Raw genomic sequence first — 23,410 nt, 5'->3', positions numbered from 1 at the left:
CCAGGCAAAAAGCTCTTAGGCTCCTTGGGCAACCATGCGACTCATTCGCCCTTGCCAATTGATAAGTCACTTTTGTCGCATTGTCCAAAAACACTCTGACCATTTGACCTCGGACTTGTGGAAGGAATTCCAGCAACGCCTGCACACTGCTCTCATTTTCAAGCGATTGATAAGACCAGGATGCTTCCACTGGCAACCACATTCCTTGTGCCAACTGATTGCCCCCCAGTCCTTGAGGTTGGCATCTGTGATCCCTATAACCCAGACCAGAACATCCAGGCCTATCCCTTTCTCCAAATTGGGCCAACACAGCCACCACGAGAGACTGGACCTGGAAGTACCCTGCAGCAGTAAAGCCAATGAAACTCCTGCAACAATGGATTCTAGCGAGACAGCAACACCCCCTGTAGAGGGCCTTTGTGGGCAAAATATAGATGTCATTGAACCCAGGACCTGAAGATAATCCCAAGCCCTGGGCATTGGCATCCACAAAATCTGCACCACCTGGGATTGTAACTTCTGAATCCTCTCCGAGGTGAGAAACACTCTGCCAATCTGAGTATCGAACTTTGCCCCCAGGTATTCTAGCATCTGGATAGGGCTCAGGTGACTTCACCAAATTCATCATCCAGCTCAAGGACCACAAAATATCCATCACCATGCACACAGACTGCCGGCATAGCTCCTCCAATTTCCCTTGATAAGCCAGTCGTCCAGATGAGTATGAACTAGGATGCCCTCCTGAGAAGAGCTGCTGTCACCACCACCATCACCTTGTGAACGTGCAAGGTGCATTCGCCAAACCAAACAGGAGGGCCCGAAACTGGAAAAGTTACCCCAGAACCATAACACGAAGAAACTTTGATGTTCTTCCCAAATGGGTATGTGCAAATAGGCTTCTGTCAAGTCCAGCGAAGCCCGAAAAACTCCACACGTCAAAGTGCTGCTATCACCGTCCACAACATTTCTATACGGAAAAACGGGGAACTCACAGTATCACCTTTCACAGATCAAGGATGGGACGAAAGGCTCCTTCCTTTTTTGGCATGACACAGTAAATGGAGTACCTCCCACGACCATGTTCCCTTGTCGCCACCGATACTATCATGTCAGCAACTGAAGGCTACACAATATGTCCCAAATCACTGCTTGCTTGCCTTAGACACTGCAATGAGACACCACGAAAGCTTCCGTGATGGGGCAAAAAAATTTTAAAGCATAGCCGTCCCTTTTTACCTCTAGGACCCATTGGTCTGAAGTAATCCTGGTCCACTCTTCATAAAACTGTTATAGATGGCCTTCCACCATCTCGAGATTGTGGACCAGCCTGGTTTCATTGTGAAGCTTTACTGCCACTGGCCCTCTGATTGGAGTCCTCTCAGGGAAGTCTACAGGCACCTTGAAAGGGCTGCTGCCTACTGGACCCCTTGTTCTGCCCCGAAGACAGTGCAGAACCCTTACTGGGCCGAAAACCACTGCACCTCCTGAAAGCTAGAGCAAGGCAGAAAAGACTTCCTGACTGTTATCTTATCCTCTGGCAGCTTATTCCCTTTAGACTCCCCCAAAACCTTCATCAATTGTTTCAGGTCCTTCTCGAACAATTTTCTTCCCTTTAAAGGAAATATTACAGAGCTGAGACTTGGACCTCATATCAGCTGACCAATTTCTCAACTACAGCAGACATTGCACCAAAACTGGCTGTGCCAGGAGACACTCTGATCAAGCATCCAGCTAAACAGCTAAGGAATAACTTATTAATTTCTACTTATTTCAGAGTACTTTTGTGATATAATATATTGCTGTCTAACTTTCTCTATAACCTCTCTCTTTTTCTAGATATTGATATTGTATATTAATTTGCTGTGGGCTAAGTCTCAAGACAAAAAAAAACCAAAACAAGAAAAACCTCTTGAGATACTCCTGTCACTATAATCACTCTCTTCACTATAATCTTTTTCTTTAATTGCATATAGCTGTCATTAAAAATCACTGTTTGTCTAGATATTAATATTGGGGCACAAAATTGCTGTGGAGTTAATTTAAAGCAAAACTAAAAGCATTCCAGAAACAGTCTTGCTCTAACCAGCTTGGTCAGCTGACTCACAGGCATAAGGAAGACCCTTGCCCTAGTGATGGGCAAGGACATCTGAGGCTGGTTTGCCATCTGACCTATACAGGGAGCAGAACTGAGGCACCTTCCTGTTGCAAGAGGACATGAATAGAGCCGGCTCCCCCAGAGGCAGAATATCCAATTTGCAACCCCCCTGGTCTAAGAACCAGTGCGGGGTCTGAAGACATGACTCAGTCTGTCCACTATCACATTCTCCGTCCTGGCCAGGTACAATGCCCTGAGCACCATTCCATGGGACAGGGCCCTTGACCAGATCTAGACCGCTTCCTGACAAGAGGTACAATCCCGTGTCTCCCTGCTTGTTGTCGATGGAGCAACTTTGTTCCTACAAGGCGTTCCATGCAGAACTAATGGAGACTACTTTCTGTATATAGTGGATCCCAAAAAATATCAGCCAGTATTCCCTTGGACTCCCTGACATATACTGAAAATTTGGAGTGGCTAGGACACTGAACACAAAAGTTGTTGCAGGAGAAAAACCAACATGGCAATCTATTAAACTTACTTTCCTTTGGAAAGTAGGCTAAAAACTGTGCCCGCAACACGTATTCTTTTGCCCAAGTCTTTCATCCTGCCCCAGTGTTTCTGTATAGACTCCACTATCTATTTGTCTACCTCTACCTCTCTCGATCTCTCTCTCTCTATCTCTACCTATCGGAAATGGATAATTAAAAATAATTGCCTGTTGGTATATTTGAAACAAACTTTATCTGGGTGCTGCTTTAAAAAGGAAAGTCACTTCATATCATATGAGGGAAGTGATGTGCCAATACCAACTGATCATAAGTTAGAACCTTCCATCTTGCAGTTATGGAACTGTTTATCTGTTTTGTGAAATTAAAACTTACTCTCTGCTCTCTGCTTCACTGAGGGACTCCTCTTTCAGGGTTTTCACTTCAAGAACCTCCTTCACTGTGGGGGTCTTCAGCTGGACCCCACTGGAGCTGAAAAGTCAATTTATCAGGAGAAGCAGTTAATACATCACATTTTACAAGCGCATTACTCCACAATCTGTTAAATTCACCTTCCTAACATGAAAATATATCACAGACAACTAGTACAAGTCCATCCTTTACCACTACTCTCAAACCCCTTCTCCCCCACTAATGGGCATACTGGCTTACCTCTGCCTATTGCTCTGTTCGTTCTCTATACCCGTCTGGATAACAGGATCATCTGTCTTGAAACTGCAAGCAGAGACCAACAGTGAACTCTAGTATTGTGATTATATCCACACTATCATGTCTTGTCTTGTCAAATGCAACTTTTTTTTTTAACCTAATTTTTATTAGCATTTAAATATTACATGATTAATGGAAAGAAAAAAATGAGTTACAAAAATAAACATTAAAAAGAAAAACACCTAAAGAAATAATCTAACATATTCAAAGTCGCCATCATGAAGAAACAAGGAAGGGAAAAAAAAAAGATAAGGAACAAACAAAAACTACCAAGCCATTATTCTAATACCCTACTCCCCAAGAGGAATGAAATGACAATTTTCTAAAGTATTAACTATAAAACACTAACAAAGAAGGCTGGAAAATAGAACCATGGTGTCTTGGTCAGACTGGTGTGGGCTAGGAACCGAACAGGAACTGATGTCAGGTTTCTGTCTTCTTTATTCTCCCACCAGTTTAGACAGGCACACGCCAAATCAGTCCTTTACTGGCTTGATGTACCCTTCTTCCAAAGGATACATCTGAGAAGCTCCATTTGTCGATTTTTTTACTGTTTCATAAAAGGTGTTCTAACTATATCTTGGCCTTTTAGCCACATTTCTTTTAGAATGTGCTTTAATAAACTGATACTTATAAAACTACTTCTTCGTATGTGATTTTATAAGGTTCTGTAAACAAACACTTAAACCATCTGGAGACTGAAGGTTTGAAAGGAAAAATCCTCTCTAACCTGCAGCTGACAACAAATTACTCTGTTTTATAAAAAGTTGTTTTGCCAAAATACTTAAATGTCTTCTTCACATCCAGAGTATGTAACTACTTCAGATGAGGATGCAAGATAAATATTTTTTTGATTTATATGAAAACTAGTTACCCTTAGGAGTAAAACTAGCTACAGTTTCACAAAACAGGATTCTTGAAAAAAATAAAGAAAGAAACCTTGAAAATACTGGACCAAAACTGAGAGGGCCCTCAGCTTGCTCCTCATTCTAGAGCAAAGGAAACATTTCTTACCTACTACTTTTCTTTCCTTGAGTGCACCCAGACCAGTTTAGACAAAAGGGTTAGTCTTCTCTACCAGCAGATGGAGACGGAGTACTTAAGTTACTGTGCCACTCTCTCTCGGTATAAACTGTAACCAAGCTAAATGTCAACCCCACTCTATCGAGCAGGGGAACAGCCAAAGAACACCATTTATAACAAAGATGATGTTGAGAAGATTTAAATGCCAACAATTAATGCGTATAAACACATACAGAACAGCAGTATTAAGGAATCAAGGGTGGAATTCTGGACTGGTCTGCTGGATTCAAGGAAAGAAAATTAACAGGTAAGAACCAGTCCAGATGAATAGGATATACCCAAGCTTCCCTAAACTGGGTGGGAATCTGAAAGACCTGCTCACAGCATACACACTCCCTCACAGATACTGCAGCATCTGGAGCACAAACATCTGGCTTAAAATGTAAGGATCCATTGCAGAGTGCTCCTCCAGCTTGCAGGTGGCACTGTGGGCTCCATGGACTATCTGTTCCATCCTACCAGCTCTATGCTCTTCACTTCCCTCTGGCAGCCATCTTGTTTCCTGTATAAGACTTATTTTTACCAAGGCATTCACATCAGTCAGTAGTCAGAGCTTGGTCCTACCTTCCGGTCTTCTTACTTTGGCTCCATTCCTGCATGCTGATAACTTCATCTTCAAATTGTTCACTCAGTACTCCTGCTTGTTATCCTTCCTGAGTTCTCGGATTCAAGGTTTGTTCTTGCTCTTTGCCCTGCTCCCAGCTTCTCACTCCTTGCTCCTGTCAGGAGCTAATCCCACTTCTCATGCCTCACCGGCCAACAGCACCAGAGGAAAGGTGACTGACCTAGGTGGAAGTCCTTCTACCATCGGTAGCCAGGATTTGATGCTCTTGGCACTAGGCCGCTCATTTCTGGGGCAACTCACAGATGACACCATCGCATATAATGCTTGGAAACAGTGTGAAAAGAAAACCAAGTTGCTGCCCTGAAAATCACCTGCAGCAATACCAACTGGAACTCTACACACAATTCAGTCTGCGCCCTAGTAGAATGAGCTGGGAGACCTTCTAGAACCTGAAGCCCTTTACAAATGTAATAATGAATCCAAGGACTGTGAGACTGAGTATTTTTAATATGATGATGTATTTTAGCACACTTGTTTGGACTGTATGTTTATAAATTATGTGTTTTTGTATGTAAAGTCGAAAAGATTCAATAAATTCTGTCGAGAAATTGTAAGAAACCATTTTTTGGATTCATTATTGTAGTATTAATGGTGCCATTTTGTGATAACTTCTATTATAATATTACCTTACAAATGTAAGCCAAAACTACAGTCTCTTTAATCCATCTAGCAACTGAAGCTTTTGATGCCTTTTCCACCTTATTGTGACCTTAGGCAGAAATTTAGGGTGAGTGCGGAGTACTACCCTATCATGCAGGAGTTTAGTGACAGAGGAGGTAGTGAAAGGTAACGAAGGCCTGTAACTCACTAACTCTGCGAACAGATGTGATTGACAAAAGAAAAATCACTTTCCAAGTGAGATAGCGGAGATCACAGGATTGGAGAGGCTCAAATGGCAGTTTCATGAGCCTTTCCAAAGGCTCATGAAACTGCCATTTGAGACAAAAATGTGCAGCTAAGCCGAACTCTGTTCGGCTTAGCTGCACATTTTACTTACTGAATCGCGCGGGAATAACTAATAGGGCCATCAACATGCATTTGCATGCTGCGGGCGCTATTAGTTTCTGGGGGGGGGGGGGGGGGGGGGGTTGGACGTGCGTTTGACGCGTTAATTTCTGCTGGCACCAGGAAAGTGCACAGAAAAGCAGTAAAAACTGCTTTTCTGTGCACCCTCCAACTTAATATCATGGTGATATTAAGTTGGAGGTCCCAAAAGTTAAAAATAATCAAAAAAAAATTTTTTAAATCAGCCCACGGCTTACGCCCACGCGGGTTGAAAACCGGATGCTCAATTTTGCCGGCGTTCGGTTTCTGAACCCGTGGCTGTCAGCGGGTTTGAGAACGGATGCCGGCAAAATTGAGCGTTGGCTGTCAAACTCGCTGACAGCCGCCGCTCCTGTCCAAAAAGAGGTGCTATGGACGCGCTAGTGTCCCTAGCACCTCTTTTTACTGCGGGCCTTAATTTGAATCATTTTTTTTCTGAATCGTGCGCACAGGAGAGTAGTCTGCTGGTTTATAGCCCACTACTCTAATCACTAGGCTACTCCTCCACTCCTTATACTTATGCAATACTTATGCAAACAGCATTTTATAGTTTTTAATTTTATTTTACAAAAAATGAACAGAAATAATGAATTGTGACTTTCAATATTTACTTTAAGAGCATACTGGTTTGCAATAAATATACTGTCTAGAACAATCTGTATAAGTGTTACTTGTAACCCACACAAATCTGCTGACTTTTTAGGGGGTTAAATACTTTTGCAAGCCACTGTATATTGATTTTTGAGGTGTGCAAACATTTGTTGTTAGTGGATAATCTTTTGTCAGATATCTTTTTTTTTTTTTTTTTTTTTAAATGGAGAGGGGTATTTGGTCAAGGACTGCCAACACATTTCTCTCCACAGCACAACAAAATGTATACCAGATTTTTTTTTTAAACTGTCAATTTTTTCGCCCATATCTGTGCAGCTTCCTGACCCAAAAGGAAGGAGCCCGTGCCTCCCTGTTTGTTGTCCGTCTGGATCAGGATAACTTGATTTGAGAGGCGATCCTGAAATGCCCTGAGAGCATATCTGATTGCTCGAAGCTCCAGGAAATTTATTTGATGTTTGGTTTCCTCTGGAGACCAAGATCCTTGTGTCTGCAGATTGGCCACATGGGCTCCCCAGCCGAGGTTGGAAGCATCGGTGGTGAGAGTTATTTGAGGGTCTGGAGCCTGAAAGGGCAAGCCTTGGAGGAGATTGGTCTGATGCCTCCACCAGGCAAGAGACTGACGGAGTGAGACGGTTACGTGGACCATGGTTGAGAGGGGCTGAACGCTTTGTGACCGTAGAGTCCACTGCTTGACTCTCATGGTCAATCGTGCCATTGGTGTGACTTGCACTGAGGACGCCATGTGTCCCAGAAGGATGAGAAAGTGACGAGCAGTCATGGATTGCTGAGACTGCAGCTGGTGTGCAAGAGACACGAGAGTGAGCGCTCGCTGTCGAGGCAGAAAAACCTTTCCCTGCAAGGTGTCCAAGTCTGCCCCAATGAATGACAAGGTTTGAGATGGGACCAAGTAGGATTTGTTGTAGTTGACAAGAAATCCTAATGAAATTAGAGTGTGTAAGGTTAGATTGAGGGACGACAGAGCAGTTTGCTGAGTCATCTAGATAGGGGTAGACGTGAACACCTTGGGTCCTGAGGAAGGCTGCAACTATTACGAGGCATTCTGTGAAGACTCGTGGTGCAGACGCTAGGCCGAATGGAAGCACTCTGTATTGATAGTGCTTGGGGCCTACTAGAAACCTCAGGTATTTGCAATGAGATGGAGTTATTGCAATATGAGTGTATACGTCCTGGAGGTCCAGAGAGCAGAGCCAGTCTCCTCTTTGTAGAAGAGGAAGAAGCGAGCCTAAGGTTACCATCTTGAACTTCTCTCGCTGGAGGTACTTGTTGAGGGCCCGTAGGTCCAGGATAGGACGAATGCCTCCCGATTTTTTGGGGATTAGAAATTACCGGGAATAGAACCTTAGGCCGTGCTGAGAGTAGGGTACGGGTTTATTGGCTTGGACTGGAGAAGGAGGGAGACCTTTTGATCCAGAAGGATGGAGTGAACGGATGTTCTCCACATCGGTAGAGGTGGGGAGTCTGTTGGCACGGAGAGAAAGTTCAGATTATCGCCAGTACCCATTGGTCTGAGGTGAGTGAGTGCCATATGTTGTAGAAGTGGTACAATCGACCTCCCACTGGTATGTGAGGCACTGGAATCTGGCTGCTGCTCTCTAGGTGAAAGTCAAAAACCTGAAGCAGGCCCTGGTTGAGGAGCTGCTTGTGGCATTTGTTTACGTGTTTGAAGGGCAACCAAAATGATAAAGGGGATGGAACAGCTCCCCTATGAGGAACGGCTGAAGAGGTTAGGGCTGTTCAGCTTGGAGAAGAGACGGCTGAGGGGGGATATGATAGAAGTCTTTAAGATCATGAGAGGTCTTGAACGAGTAGATGTGACTCGGTTATTTACACTTTCGAATAATAGAAGGACTAGGGGGCATTCCATGAAGTTAGCAAGTAACACATTTAAGACTAATCGTAGAAAATTCTTTTTCACTCAACGCACAATAAAGCTCTGGAATTTGTTGCCAGAAGAGGTGGTTAGTGCAGTTAGTGTAGCTGGGTTCAAAAAAGATTTGGATAAGTTCTTGGAGGAGAAGTCCATTAATGGCTATTAATCAATTATACTTAGGGAATAGCCACTGCTATTAATTGCATCAGTAGCATGGGTTCTTCTTAGTGTTTGGGTAATTGCCAGGTTCTTGTGGCCTGGTTTTGGCCTCTGTTGGAAACAGGATGCTGGGCTTGATGGACCCTTGGTGTGACCCAGCATGGCAATTTCTTATGTTCTTATGTTCTTATGACTGTGCTTTTTGAAAAGGTCTCGTGGCACAGGATCTGGTTGGTGGCGGGTAGGACTGCTTCAGGCGGAAGAATGACTTTTTAGAGTCCTTTCTGAAGGGCTGTTTAGAAGAATAGTCAGAAGGCATCAGAGAGAGCTGTCTTAGGGTCTCATGATGGTCCTTTAGTTCCGCCACCATTCGCTGAATCTGTTCGCCAAACAGATTGTCCCCCAACCAGGGCAGGTCGGATAGCCCATCTTGTACTTCAGGGCGAAGTTCGGAAGACTTGAGCCAGGCCCATCTTCTTGCCGAAATAGCGGCTGCAGATACCCTAGTAGCAGTGTCAAAGATATCATAAGATGATCTGATTTCATACTTGCCTGCCTCAAAACCCTTGTTTACTAGGGTTTGAAGCTGATCTTGGAATTGTTGAGGAAGGGTATCTGTCAAATCTTGTATCTGCTTAAAAATGACCCTATTATATTGGGTCATATAGAGCTGATAGACGGCAATCCGGGAGATGAGCATTGAGCCTTGGAATACCTGGCGGCCAATGGCATCTAAAAACTTCTGATCCTTGCCTGGGGGAAAAGAGGTATGAGGGTTTGATCTCTTTGCTCTTTTTTGTGCAGATTCAACAGCTACAGATTGGTGTTCCAATTGAGTTTTCTGAAAGCCTGGAGCTGACTGCTCCAAATAGGTAGTGTCAGCCTTTCTATGCACTGGAGCCAGGACGTTCCCAGTTCTTCTTGAGGAGGACCAGAAGAACCTGGTGGATAGGGATGGAGATTATTTCCTTGGGAGCATCCAGGAATTGGAGCAACTCCATCATCTGATGTCCATCATCCTGTTTAGTCTGTAATTGGAAGGGAACCAATTCAGACATTTCCTTCATAAAATTTATAAAGGAGAGGTCCTCTGGAGGAGAAAGCTTCCTACTTTCAGTGGATGATGGTGGTGAAGATAAATCACCGGTGTCTGGCGAGGAATCATCAGTCCAGGTATCATAAGGATCAGCACCTGTCCCTCGGGGGACGGAGTGGTAGGATACCTGAAGGTCCTGGTCTAGGCTCCGTAGGAATCGAAGGAATAATCGAAGGCACCGGCATTGAGGGCATCGATGGATGGCTTGGTGGCGCTGACGGGCGTATCGGCACCGATGGTTGAATCAGTGGCGAGGGAAGTATCGGCATCGATGGCTGAGGCAGGACTCCGGATGGAGGGATGCGGAACGGTGTTTCTCCTCCCGATGAAAGAGTAAGTGGAGAGTGTACCGGAGCCATCGGTGACCCGGGATCCATCGGTGGAAAAGCGGCAATGAGCGCTTCCATCCTGGATAGCAGTGGTGCCAACGCTGCTGGAATCGGGTCGGTGCTCGGTTCCACAATCTGTACCGGTGTCGGAGGAACCTGGAGTCGTTGCATCACCTTGTCGATGGCCTCCTGAACCATCCGGTCCAGTTCTTCTCAGAGACCTGGAGCAAGCAGCCCCGGCTCCGGAACAGAAGAAGTAGGCAGAGGCATAGCCGGAGGGATCACCGTTAAAGGCGGAGTCACGGCTCCCGATCCCCTGTCGGGTGAGGGTTGCCTCGGTGACCTAGTCGCCGAAAAGGTCGGTGCCTTTTCTGGACAGGGTTTTTTCAATGGCGGCTCGGACGATGGCGAGGTTGATTACTTCGCTCCCTCGATGGTCTGAGACTTACGATGTCGATGGCGATGTTTCTCTCTGCGATCCCCTCGGTCCTGAGGGGGAGTAGAAGGTGTCGAAGGCTGAGATGTCATCGATGACGGACGGTCACCGGCTGGTGGTCGATACAGGCGTGAAGTTGACGGTGCCGGTTCCAACGATGTCGATGCAATGGACGGAGTTGAGGTTTGAGCACGGAAGAGAAGCTCCATCTTCTCCATTCTGGCCTTGCGACCTTTTGATGTCATTAAGGCACATTTGGTGCACGTTAGGACATCGTGCTCTCGTCCAAGACACATTATACAGACTTTAAGAGGGTCTGTGATAGACATGGTGCGATTATAGTCCGGACACCGACGGAACCTCAACACCATGGCCATGGAAAAAATTGAGCCGCGGTACGGTCGACGGCCAGTAGGCCGCGAGGACCAAACTTGACTGTAATCGACGGAAAACAGGTAAAAACTTACCGGAGTACCGCGGCTTGAAAAACGTTAAAGAGAAGGGACCCCTGAGGGGCAAATAAAGGAGGGACCCCTGTGGGGCAAATAAACTTGTAGTAATTCCGTGAGGAAAATTCCTGTCAGGAATCTCTGCAGAGCTCCTTTACCGCGAGGCTACTGCTGCGCAGAAAAAGGAAGACTGAAGGGGGACCCTTGCTGGCTGTAGGGTTAATGCCATGCTGGGCATGCCCAGTAGGGGCCAGTCAAAGTTCTGGAAACTTTGACAAAAGTGTTCCGTGATTGGGCTCCATCCTGTGATGTCACCCATATGTGAGGACTACCATCCTGCTTGTTCTGAAAGAAAAGTTATTACAATAAATTATATGTCACTATATGATATAATTTGATTGATGGTGTGATATATTATTACATTTGCCAGGATTGTTTCAGTATTTCAGAGGCAAACATGACCTCTTTTCCTGCCACTCACATCCAAGCAATAATGCTTAGAGAATGAATGCAAGGAAGACTAAATTGCTGTCTTGCAAATCTCCAAGGGATAAACCAGACAAAGCTCAGTCCAAAAGGTTTCCTGAGCCCTAGTGGAATGAGCATGAACCTCCTTCAGTAATGCTCTGCCAGCACTAACATACTTCCTCGTAATGACCTTAATCTAATGCACCACTGAAGCTTTGGAGACTGCTTCACCTTTCTGAACTCCATTGTACAGTACAAACAAATGACCAGACTTTTGAAAGGAATTCATAATCTTCTCACATCCAGACTATGAAGCAACTTGTACTCCGTTGAATTCTTACCCTTACAAAAAGCCGGCAAACAGACTGATTCAAAGAAAGACTGAAACCACTTTAGGAAGAAAGGAAGACACCACATGTATCCTGACTAAATCCTTCATGATTATCAAAAAAAGGTTCCCTGCAAGAAAGATCCTACAACTCTGATACTCTTCTTGAAGAACAAATAGTCACCAAAAAGGCCATCAGCAAAACCTCTCTAATAGGCTCAAATCCTGAACCTCACAAGAAGGCCAACACCAAACTGATGTCCCACGAAGGCACAGGAAGCCAAACCGGCGATCTATTGTGCTCGACTCCCCTCAAAAAATGAGACATCAGGATGAAAGGACAAGGGCCTACCAAAAACACAACCTCTAACATAAAATAGCAGCTACCTGTACCTTCAATGATTTAAGCACCAAGCACTTGGCCAGCCCTTCCTGCAAAAACCCAGAAACACAGACACTGCCGCCTTGCTAGGATCTAATTGCTGACTTGTACACCACTGCTCAGAAATTCTTTAAAACACAAATATATGCCAAGGAGGTAGAAAACTTTCTAGCAAGTAATAGAATATTCACTATTGCCGAAGAGTACCACTTTTTAATTAAACAAGACCTCACAAGGGCAATTCTGTAAGACAAAACCAAGCCGGATCCTCCGGTAGAACTGGTCCCTGTGTGAGCAGATCTGCTTAAGGTGGAAACCTTAGAGGCACTCCCCTGCATGAAATCCAAAGTGACCAGAATTACAAGTGCAAACATTCTGAAAATCTCCAGCACTGGTAATCTCAAAGTGTAATTCTGAGACTGAGGATCCCATCTGGAAAGAAAGGTTCTCTTAAGGGGCCTCATGTGTACCCTTCGCCTAAGGCACTAAACCAAACACCACCACTATGGATCCCAGCAGCTGTAAATAACTCCATACTGTTGGATGCCTGATGGAGAGTGTAATGGAATTATTTCTGACTACTCTGGCTGAGGATGTATTTAAAGATTAGGTTGCATGGATTCAGAGTTCTTACTCACACAGTCTAGTTTGAAGGCCACAGGCCAACCTCTGAGTGAACTCATACTTACTGCTTTTCACTGTGAAATGCTTAAAATCTGGGAAGAATCTGTTTATTATAGTTATGCCAGTAGTTCTATGGGGAGAAAGTAAGTAATTTACTGATACTAAAGCCTGAGTGAAGGCCATACATCTGCGTCTGAAATTGATAAAAACGCAGAGGGAGGGAACATTGCTGCTTTTCCAAAGCATTTAGTATAGAAGGAGAAACAACTAGAGAGGGATAGCGCCCTTCTGGACATGATAGCACAGACTGATCCTTTGCAAACATGTAAGCTTTATATATATATGTAGCAATTGTTATTATCTACCATTTCTTCTTCTGTATGATCTGAACCTATTTGTTCTATCCTCTTACTGCTCAAATAAACTTACATTCCTAAATACCTGGAAACGTGATGTACTAAATCAGTTTGTGGGTGTGGCTATGTGTGTGGAAAACAAGCTCCTGGGTTCAAGCCCCCAGGTATAATACCAGCAATTGTGCATGCTTACGTTAGGTAAGCCCCCAAGGCAGTCCTGTGTGCATGCAGGTGGCAAGCCCCTCAGGTAACTCCCAGTGTAGACCCCAGTGAGATTATCTCCCAGGTCTGAGCCCAGAACAGAGAGCAAGGAATGAATTTGTTTTTGCAATTTCTGAATGCTCTACTCTGTCAGACAAACTTGGCCTGTCCCTGTGTCAAACAGAGCTCCTAGATAGTGCAGAGTCCATGACAGTTGCAAACTGCTCTTGGTAAAACTGACCATCCAACAGAGATCCTGCAAGAACCGCACTATCTCTGGGTGGCTGCTGGACTCTCCTGCTCCGACTTTGCCTTTATCAGCCAGACATCCAAGAAAGGATATACAAAGATTTGCTCCTTTTGCAGTACTATCACAACCATCACCTTCAAAAAGGTCTGCGGAGCAATAGCTAAACTGAAGGGAATGGTCTGAAACTAGAAATGCCCTCCCAGCACTGCAAAACACAGAAAACGCCGATGATACATCCTTATTGGGCTGTGTAAATATGCTTCCATAAGATCCATAATGATTGACTTCAAGTTTTCCATCCTGAAATGAGCTTTATTGTAAGAATATTTATCTCCTGCCTTCAGTTTTTCTTCTTACTTTGATTATGTATACTCATTTATGTAAACTGTCTAGATCTATCTAAAATTGTATAGGTGGTATATAAAATATTTTAAATAACTAAATAATAAATGTGTTGACCTGCTTCAGATCCAGAATGGGGCGAAAAGACCCCTCTTTCTTGAGAACCACAAAATAAATAGAATATCAACCTAGGTCCCATTGGGCCCTCAGAACTGCTACTAACACTTAAGATGAGGATATGACTGAGCGTCGTATATATGGCTTCCCGCTTTCCGAAGGAAAGACAGGGAGAAACCATGAAAGCATTGGAAACTGGATGAGAGGATTCTAGGGTGTAGCCATCTTGAATGATCTCCAAGACACACTGATTGGACGCAATTTGGACCCACCTGCAGTAAAATTGGCTGCCTATCTCCAGCACCAGAGAATGGGTCCGCAAAAACTCATTGAGCTCCACAGGAAGAACCAGATCCTTACTCCTCTTTTTTGACAGACCTAAACGACTAATACCTACTAAAAGAACAGGACCTCTGAGTATCCAAGGTTCTACCTTGTTTGAACCTCCTAGAATCCTGAAACAGATTCCTGGGTGGTGGAGAGCGAGAAGAACCCTATGCCTATACTTCAGAAATCTAGGAAACCTTGCACTCATCCCAAGCTTTGGCCATATTCTCTAGGCCCTCTCCAAATCAAAGATTCTCAAAGGATAAAGTCAGATTAGGAGATTGAGTCCGCTGACCAATTCCACAGGCAGAGCAGCCTCCTAGCCACTACAATGGACGCCACTCCTCTTGCAGACGTTGACATCGAATCAAAGCAGGCATCCGCCAAAAAAAAGTCACTCCCTGTTCCAATTGAGAAGAGTCATCCTTCGCCTCCTCTGGTAAAAAGATGCCATGGAACAGAGACCTTAAAGATAATCCCAGACCCTGGGATTCCTGAGATACAACAAGTGACCGATCTGGCCCTGCAGTTTCAGCATTCTGTCTATTGTAAAGAATAACTTGTCTCAAAGTTCTTTCAATAAGAACCCTCTTCTATTACCCCCTTCCGCCCCGCTCGTACTCCCCCTCACCCCCATTCCCGTATAACCCTTACACGCCCCTCTCCCCCTACTTTCAGGTCATTCTACCTCATGTGCCTCTAAGTTAATTTGTCTTTTGTACGACCATGTTATCTTGCCCTAAGTTTTGCCTCTTGTTCTTCCAAGTTAATTTGCCCTACCATTTCGCACTTATATTCATTATCTAGATTTTTTACTGATACTCCTTTTTTCATTTATTATTTACTGTAAAGTTACTGAGTTTTTTTGTAATGTTTCCCCAAATGTTATATGTAAATCGATGTGATGTCCTTTGAATGTCAGTATAAAAGAAGCTTTAAATAAAAAAAATAAATACATAAAACACAATCTCAGGTATTGTAAACTCTGTGGGAGAAGTAGTTTCCTTTTGGTAAAATTTATGATCCAGCCTAAAGCCTACATTATTTGAACCACCTTGTGAACGAACTGTTGGCAAATGTCCCTCGACTTTGCTCAAATAAGCCAGGCGTCCTAACAGAATACCTTCCTTGCACAAGGCTGCAGCCACTACCCTCATTACTTTGGAAAACTCGTGAGGGGCTGCTGCCAGCCCAAATGGAAGCACCCGAAAATGAAAATGCCCCCTGAGTACCGCAAACCTGAGGAGCTCTTGGTGATCTCTCCGAATGGGGATGTGAAGATAGGCATCTGCCTGATCTAAGGACACTATACAAAAATTCCATAAAAGTCCATAAATCATTATTAAAATAGAGTTACAGCAATCCATTTATTACCCCTGGGATAAGCAGCATGGTATCTACTCCTTGAGATCCTGCCAGGTACTTGTGACCTTAATTGGCCTCTGTTGGAAACAGGATGCTGGGCTTGATGGACCTTTGGTCTGACCCAGTATGGCAGGTTCTTATGTTCCCCTTTCCTGACTGCTGTGATCACCAAGCACAGAATTTCCATCCAAAAATGGGGTATCTATAAAGACACATCTAGAATGGGCAGATACATGCCTTCCCTTTTTGGGCATCACAAAGTAAATGGAATATAGCGCAGTTGCTTACCTGTAACAGGTATTCTCCTAGGACAGCAGGCTGTTAAGAACATAAGAAATTGCCATGCTGGGTCAGACCAAGGGTCCATCAAGCCCAGCATCCTGTTTCCAACAGAGGCCAAATCAGGCCTCAAGTACTTGGCAAGTACCCAAACACCAAGAAAATCCCATACTACTGATGCAATTAATAGCAGTGGCTATTCCCTAAGTAAACTTGATTAATAGCAGTTAATGGACTTCTCCTCCAAGAATTTATCCAAACCTTTTTTGAACCCAGCTACACTAACTGCACTAACCACATCCTCTGGCAACAAATTCCAGAGCTTAATTGTGCGTTGTGCAGCACGGGAAACTGACTGGCAGACTGAGCATGCCCAGCCTGCTGCTATCCGCACGTCTACACGAGGTCCCCCTTTATCCTCGTAATATAGCAAAAAATACAAGTGAGAAAAAGTAACAACAAACCGAAGATGAACCCAACATCGTGGGGAGGTGGGCGGGATTCCTGCTGTCCTAGGAGAACACCTGTTACAGGTAAGCAATTGCGGTTTCTCCTAGGACAAGCAGGATGGTAGTCCTCACATGTAGGTGATTACAGAGCTCCAGACTGCCCCATTCGACCAGAGAGACCCACAGTAGCCGAACAAGGTGCCAACGGGCACAACACAACTGCAGCGCTGTGGGGGAAAAACAGGGGGCGGTCTGGTCCCACAGAGAGCACAATAAGAGACAGTTGGGTTCAGGACTGGAATAAACTGCTCAGGACAGACTGGCCAAAACGCTGTCCTGATGACTATCCCTGTGAAGGCAGTAGTGAGCAGTGAACATGTGGAGAGAACTCCAAGTCGGGGCTCTACAAATTTCAGCGATAGGGACCGCACGCAGAAGGGTCACTGATGCCGCCATAGCCCGCACAGAGTGAGCTTTCACCCTGCCAGCCAGCTGAAGGCCTGCATGCTCATAGTAGAAGGCAATGCAATCCGCTAGCCAGTTGGACAAGGTTTGCTTCCCCACTGCTGCTCTGTCTATTGGGGGTCAAACGACACGAAGAGCTGGGAGGACTGCCTATAGGTCGCTGTACAATCCAAATAGAAAGCAAACACCCGCTTGCAGTCCAGGGTGTGGAGAGCACGTTCCCCTGGGTGGGAATGAGGCCTTGGAAAGAAGGTGGTAAGGATGATGGACTGGTTGATGTGGAAAGCAGTCACCACCTTAGGTAGAAATTTGGGATGCGCAGGCAGCACCACACGATCATGGAAGAACTTCGTATAGGGAGCATACAGGGCCTGAATCTCACTGACCCTGCGAGCGGAAGTGATCGCCACCAGGAACAAGACTTTCCAGATGAGAAACTTCAGGTCACAGAACTTAAGAGGCTCGAACGGATGCCACATTAGCCTCGCCAGGATAACACTGAGATCCCATGGGGGTAGCCGGAGGTCTAAGCGGGGGCTATAGCTGAATGAGGCCCCGCATAAAGTGTCCGACAAGAGGCTGAACCGAAATGGGCGCACCAGCGACACCCTCGTGGTAGGCACTGAGTGCGCTGAGGTGCACGCAGACCGAGCTGGTTTGGAGGCCAGACTCGGACAGATGCCAGAGATAATCCAGCAGGCGGGGGAGCAGACAGGAGAAAGGGTCCAGTCCATGATCACTGCACCAGATGGAAAAACGCTTCCACTTCGAGCTGTAAGACTTCCAGGTGAAAGGTTTCTGGGACTCAATGAAGACCTGGAACACACTGTCCAAGAGCTGCAAAGGCTGAAGGATCATGCGCTCAACAGCCATGACATGAGGGCCAGGAGGTTCAGGTGCCACAGGGTGCCCTGGTTCTGCGATATGATGCAGGAGCCGTCCCCAACGGGACAGGGGCGCTCACTGATAGGTCCTGGAGAAGAGGAAACCACACCTGCCGTGGCCAGGAGGGTGCCATTAGGATCATGGTCCCCCCCGTCCTCTTGCAGTTTCATCAGAGTTCTTGAGAGGACAAGAATAGGGGGGTACATGTACAGAAGACCCTGCCGTCAGTGAAGGAAGAAGGCACCACAGGTCGGATGGCCCTTCCCTGGAATCAGGAAGCAGAATCTGCTCACCTTGTGATTGCGGGGAGAAGCGAACAAGTTCATGTCTGGCATACCCCAGCAGCAGAACAAGTTGGCCGCCACCACGCCAAGGTTCAGGGACCACTCGCGTGGCTGGAACAAACAACTGAGGTGGTCCGCCAGTGTGTTTAGGTGACCCGGCATGTAGGTGGCCCGTAGATACATCCCTCTGGAAAAGGCCCAATCCCAGATCTGCATTGCCTCCTGACAGAGGAGGAATGAGCCCGTGCCACCTTGCTTGTTGATATACCACATCGCCACCTGGTTGTCTGTTCTGAGGAGGATAACCTTGGAGGACAGCCTGTCCTGGAAGGCCCACAAGGCATACTGAATCACCCGAAGCTCCGGAAAATTTATCTGGCAGCGAGCCTCAGCCGCAGTCCAGGGGTCCTGAGAGTGCAGGCCGTCCGTATGGGCCCCCCACCCCTGAGGCGAGGCATCGGTGGTGAGAATCGTCTGAGGTGGCGTGAGTTGAAAAAGGAGCTCCCTCTCCAAATTGGGGAGGGCTTCCCACCAGGCCAATGAGAAGCGGAGGTGGTCCATAACCGGAGCCTCCAGATCCTGGGATGCTTGCCGCCAGTGAGACCGCAAGGCCCACTGAGGGTTCCTCATGCGGAGGCGGACAAAGGGGGTCACGTGGACGGAGGCTGCCATTTGGCCCAGCAGGTAGGGCAGTAGGCGGGCTGGCACCCTCTTGCTGTTGTGAACGAGGGTAGCCAGCGAGGAGAGGGTGACTGCCCGGTTTCTCAGGCAGAAAGGCCTTTCACTGTGCCGTGTCCATCCTGGCGCCTATGAAGTCTAGCTGTGGAGATGGACAGAGATGCGACTTGGGGAAGTTGATGACAAACCCGAAAGTTTGTAAGGTCTGAACCATCAGAGCCAGTGCTTGCAAGGCCCCAGAGTGGAAGTTGCTCCAGATTAGCCAATCGTCCAGGTATGGAAAGACACGGACCAAGTGATGCCCGAGGTAGGCAGCCACCACCGCCAAGCATTTGGTGAAGACGCATGGGGCTGATGCCAGCCCAAAGGGCAGCACTTTGTACTGAAAATGTGCCGTCCCCACCAGGAAGCGGAGGAACTTCCTGTGGTTATTTATTTTATTTATTTATTTTTGCGCTTTTCTATACCGACCTTCATGTTGAAAGTAACATATCAAATCGGTTTACAGTGTAACAACAATATTGCACAAGGCATTACATAAGAATATTGCACAAGGCATTACATAGAACATGGGGTTACATAGAACTTGGAGAACAGGGGAGAACTGGCGAAGAATTAGCAACCGATAACGTGAGAATTAACAATTGATAGAGGGAATGAACAATTGGGGACAGGGATGTCGATTAAGCACCAAGGAAAAGAACCTGCAACCAACGTGCATGCAAATTAATGAAATAAATATAATTACAATTATAAAGTCTGAGAGAAGTAGTAGGAAGGGATGTCTAGACCAGTCCAGACTGGGGGGAATGGTTGGAGACAATTGCAATATGGGCGTAAGCCTCCTTTAAGTTGAGGGAGCAAAGCCAGCCTCCTCTTCGGAGGAGCAGGAGCAGCATGCCCAGAGAGACCATTTTGAACTTTTTTCTTACGAGGTTGAGAATGGGGCGCAAGCTGCTGTTCCTCTTCGGAATGAGGAAGTACCTCGAGTAGAAGCCACAGTCCCGCTGCTCACTGGGGACCAGTTCTACTGTGCCAGCTGCTAGAAGGGCGGAAAGTTCTGACTGAAGGATGACCTGATGGGATGGGCAGGCGAACCCCACGATGGACTTGGCGGAGTGGTCTCTGGGAGCCTGCTGAAGTTCAGGTGGTAGCCCTGCGGACAATGGAAAGGACTCAGTCCGAAGTGATCGCTTCCCAATGGTGGGCAAAGCAAAGGAGCCTGCCACCAACCAAGGGATCAAGTGCCAGGGGAATCTGAGTCTGGCTTGTGCCCCCTCGCCGCTAATCAAAAGTCTTTAGATGGGGCCTGCTGGGGGGTTGGTTGAGTCCTCAGAGCCCGCTGCTGCCAGCTGCCACCCCTGGAACTGGTCCGAGGCGGGTGAGCACCTGGAGGATAGTATTTCCTCGGCCAGTAAAAGGGCTTTCAAGAGCCTGGTCTGGAGGTCTTCCTGGCGGAGGAAGGGCTTTCTGAGGGGCTGGCGGAGAGTTGCTGAAGAGTATCATGCTGATCCTTCAGCTGTGCCATGACCTCCTTTACCTTGTCCCCAAACAGATTCTCGCCTGAACAGGGGAGATCTATGAGCCTGTCTTGAACCTTCGGCCGGAGTCCCAAGGCTCGGAGCCAAGCCAGCCTTCTGGCGCCAACGCCTCCGGCAGCCGTTCTGAACACATCATAGGTGGATCTTACCTAGTGCTTACCCACTTCAAGGCCCAACGTGGCAATGGCTACAAGAGAATCCTGCTATTGCTGGGGAAGGCCCTCTGCAAAGTCTTGGACTTGTTTCCACAGATTTCGGTTATACTTGGTCATGTACAGCTGGTAGGACGCAATGTGGGCCACCAGCATGGCACCCTGAAACATTTTTCTCCCTATGCCATCGAGTTCCCTGTGTTCGCGCACTGGAGGGGCGGAAGCGTGCATTCAGGAATGTCTAGCTTTCTTCAGGGCAGACTCCACAACTGCCAACTGGTGGGGGAGGTGCCACCGTTCAAAGCCCACGGCCTGCTGCACCAAATAAATGGCATCGGCCTTCCTGTTGACCGGGGACACTGACACCATATGTTCCCACATATGGAGGAGGAGCTCCTTAAAAACGTCATGGATAGGCACTGTCACAATTTCCTTGGCAGCATCAATGAACTGAAGGACCTCCAGCATCTTATGATGGGTAACCTCCTCCGACAGGAGCTGGAAGGGGATGGCCTCTGCCATTGCTCTTACAAAGCTCGCAAATGACAAGTCTTCGGGTGGAGATGGACGCTGCTCCTCCAGCAGGGAAGGCTCCGAGAGGAAGTCGTCTGAGAACTCAGAGGATGAATCTGAAGAGTCATTGCCCTATGGGTCCATAAGGACGTTCCTCCTCACTGGGGCCCCGGGGCCGAGGCTGTGAGGGGCAGCAGGCCTGGGCCCCAAGGGTGCCGAAGGCCGTGGGTGCACAGATGGCATTGATGGAACCCCCGGCATCAAGAAACATAGAAACATAGAAATGACGGCAGAAGAAGACCAAATGGCCCATCCAGTCTGCCCAGCAAGCTTCACACATTTTTTCTCTCATACTTATAAGAGGGGCATCAGTGGTGGCCCAGGAAACCACAGGCAAGGGTGCTCGGTCCCCGAGGACTCATCCTCCTCAGAGGACCCTGGATCACTTCGGAGGAGGCATCTAGGGTCTCTCGGGCACCGGTTGCATCAGTAGGGTGCCAAGAAGGATGTCCAGATGCTCCAGCAGGAGTGTGAGAATTGATGGTGGAGGCTCGGGCACCGGGTATGGGGGCCGGTGGTGCCGGCAACTCAAAGCTCTGGAGTGCTCTGAGCACCGCAGACTGCACCCTGCAGTCCAGCTCCTCCTGGAAGTCTTGAGTGGTCAGGACTGATGGAGGGGGGCGAGGTGTTGCCGCCACATCCTCGGATCCTCAAGGCAGCCCAGCATCCTGCACCATAGTTGGTGGGAAACGCCTCGGGCTACCGGGGGCACCGGAGGATGGGGCCTCCAGTGGCTGGTGCCGCTTCAATAGTGGCTCAGCAGCCCCCGATGCTGCTCCAGAACCGTAACCGTGTCGAGACGGTGACCGGTGTCGATGCTTCCTGGATATCCAGCGCTCAGCCAGGTCTTTCCCTGGCATCGAGGAAAACAATGACCCCATGGTCTATGGGAGGGGAGAGACCACAAGAGGATTGATCTCCTTCTCCCTGATCCTTAGGATTACTGGATAGTGGGATCACCAGGGGAAGAAATGGAGACAGTTCCCCACAATTCTTGGGCATCGAGGACACTGATGCAGGAATGGAGGGTTTCAGAGACCCGAAGAGCTTCTCCATTTTATCTAGGCGCGCTCAACGCCCTTTGGGTGTCATTTGGTTACACAAACGGCACCCTCGGATGTCGTGCGAGGCTCCCAGGCATAGGATACAGACCTTGTGCTGATTCGTGATGGACATGGTCCACAGGCACTGGAGGCACCGTCGAAAACCTGACGCCATCGATAAAAGAGGCCAGTGTGCAGTCGATGGCCGACTAACACCACGGTGCAAGAGTTGGGAATCGACTGCGAAGAATGACAAAAAGACCAAAAACAAGGGTACCTACCGAAACGGAGGGAGACTGATTGCGAAGGGGGACCTGATGCAGAAAAAAAAACACCTGAAAAAGTTGAACACAATTTGAAGGAGTTGGAGCTCCACCACCGCGAGGCTACTGCACTGAGGAAAAGAAGAGACTGAAGGGGGACCTCACGTGGACGTGCGGATAGCAGCAGGCTGGGCATGCTCAGTCTCCAGTCAAAGTTTTCCATACCGGGCTCCACTGGATGATGTCACACACGTGAGGACTACCATCCTACTTGTCCTAAGAGAACTGCCCAACCTCTTTCTGCCTCCAAGGCCAAAATAACTGACCCAACAAAAGAAGCCAGTTCAACATGGATTTAACTGTGACCTTTTTCACTATTAAAGCACACAGAGACCATGAAGGCTTTGACCACCGGATGACCAAATTCAAAGGCATAGCCATCCTTTATTACAAATGAACCCATTGATCTGTACAGATCTTGGTCCACTTATTGTAAAAACAAGCCAACCACTCTCCTATGCACACAGAAATGGAGTGTGAACTAATTAAATCTCATTGTGCACCCTTTAGCCCTCCCAAATTGGGGCTTGAACTTTCATTTCCCCAAAAGCACTGGTATTTGCCCATACACCGTTTCGAAGAGGAACCTTTCCCCAGATAACAACACATGGCCTCCTTGAACTTCTATCTGCTGAGGAAGGTCTTTCTTCCTCCTTTGGGCGTATCTTTCAGCAGCTGAGTCTCCAAGACATTTCACCAACTGTTCCAAATCCTCTCCAATCAGCAATTTCCCTTTAAAAAGGAGACAACCCAGTTGAGATTTGGACCATACACCCATTGCCCAGTTGTGGAGCCAGAGAAGCTATCTGGCCAATGCCACAGGCACCATATTTCTAGCTGATACATGAAGCAAATCATACAATACGTTTGCTATAAAGACCAAGCCAAATGCCAGGCGCTCTTCCTCTTTCTCAGATAGAGCATCTTCCAAGTATGCTACTG

The 23,410-nt window shown here is 47.1% G+C and overlaps 1 protein-coding gene across 1 annotated transcript in view; it reads right to left on the bottom strand.

Moving 5' to 3' along the window:
• KMT2B (lysine methyltransferase 2B) overlaps window positions 1-23,410 on the bottom strand; it is a 357,171-nt gene that overhangs the window by 49,898 nt on the left and 283,863 nt on the right. Inside the window, exons 29-30 of the mRNA XM_029577331.1 lie at window positions 3,256-3,318; window positions 2,980-3,075 (exon numbers count right to left, since the gene is read on the bottom strand). Coding sequence (XP_029433191.1) covers window positions 2,980-3,075; window positions 3,256-3,318 — 159 coding nt within the window. The remainder of the gene's footprint in view (window positions 1-2,979; window positions 3,076-3,255; window positions 3,319-23,410) is intronic.

This window comes from Rhinatrema bivittatum, chromosome 14 (genome assembly GCF_901001135.1).
Source record: "Rhinatrema bivittatum chromosome 14, aRhiBiv1.1, whole genome shotgun sequence".
Taxonomy (NCBI): domain Eukaryota; kingdom Metazoa; phylum Chordata; class Amphibia; order Gymnophiona; family Rhinatrematidae; genus Rhinatrema; species Rhinatrema bivittatum.
The sequence above is the reverse complement of the archived record's forward strand: the minus strand, read 5'-3'. Positions and strand labels throughout refer to the sequence as shown.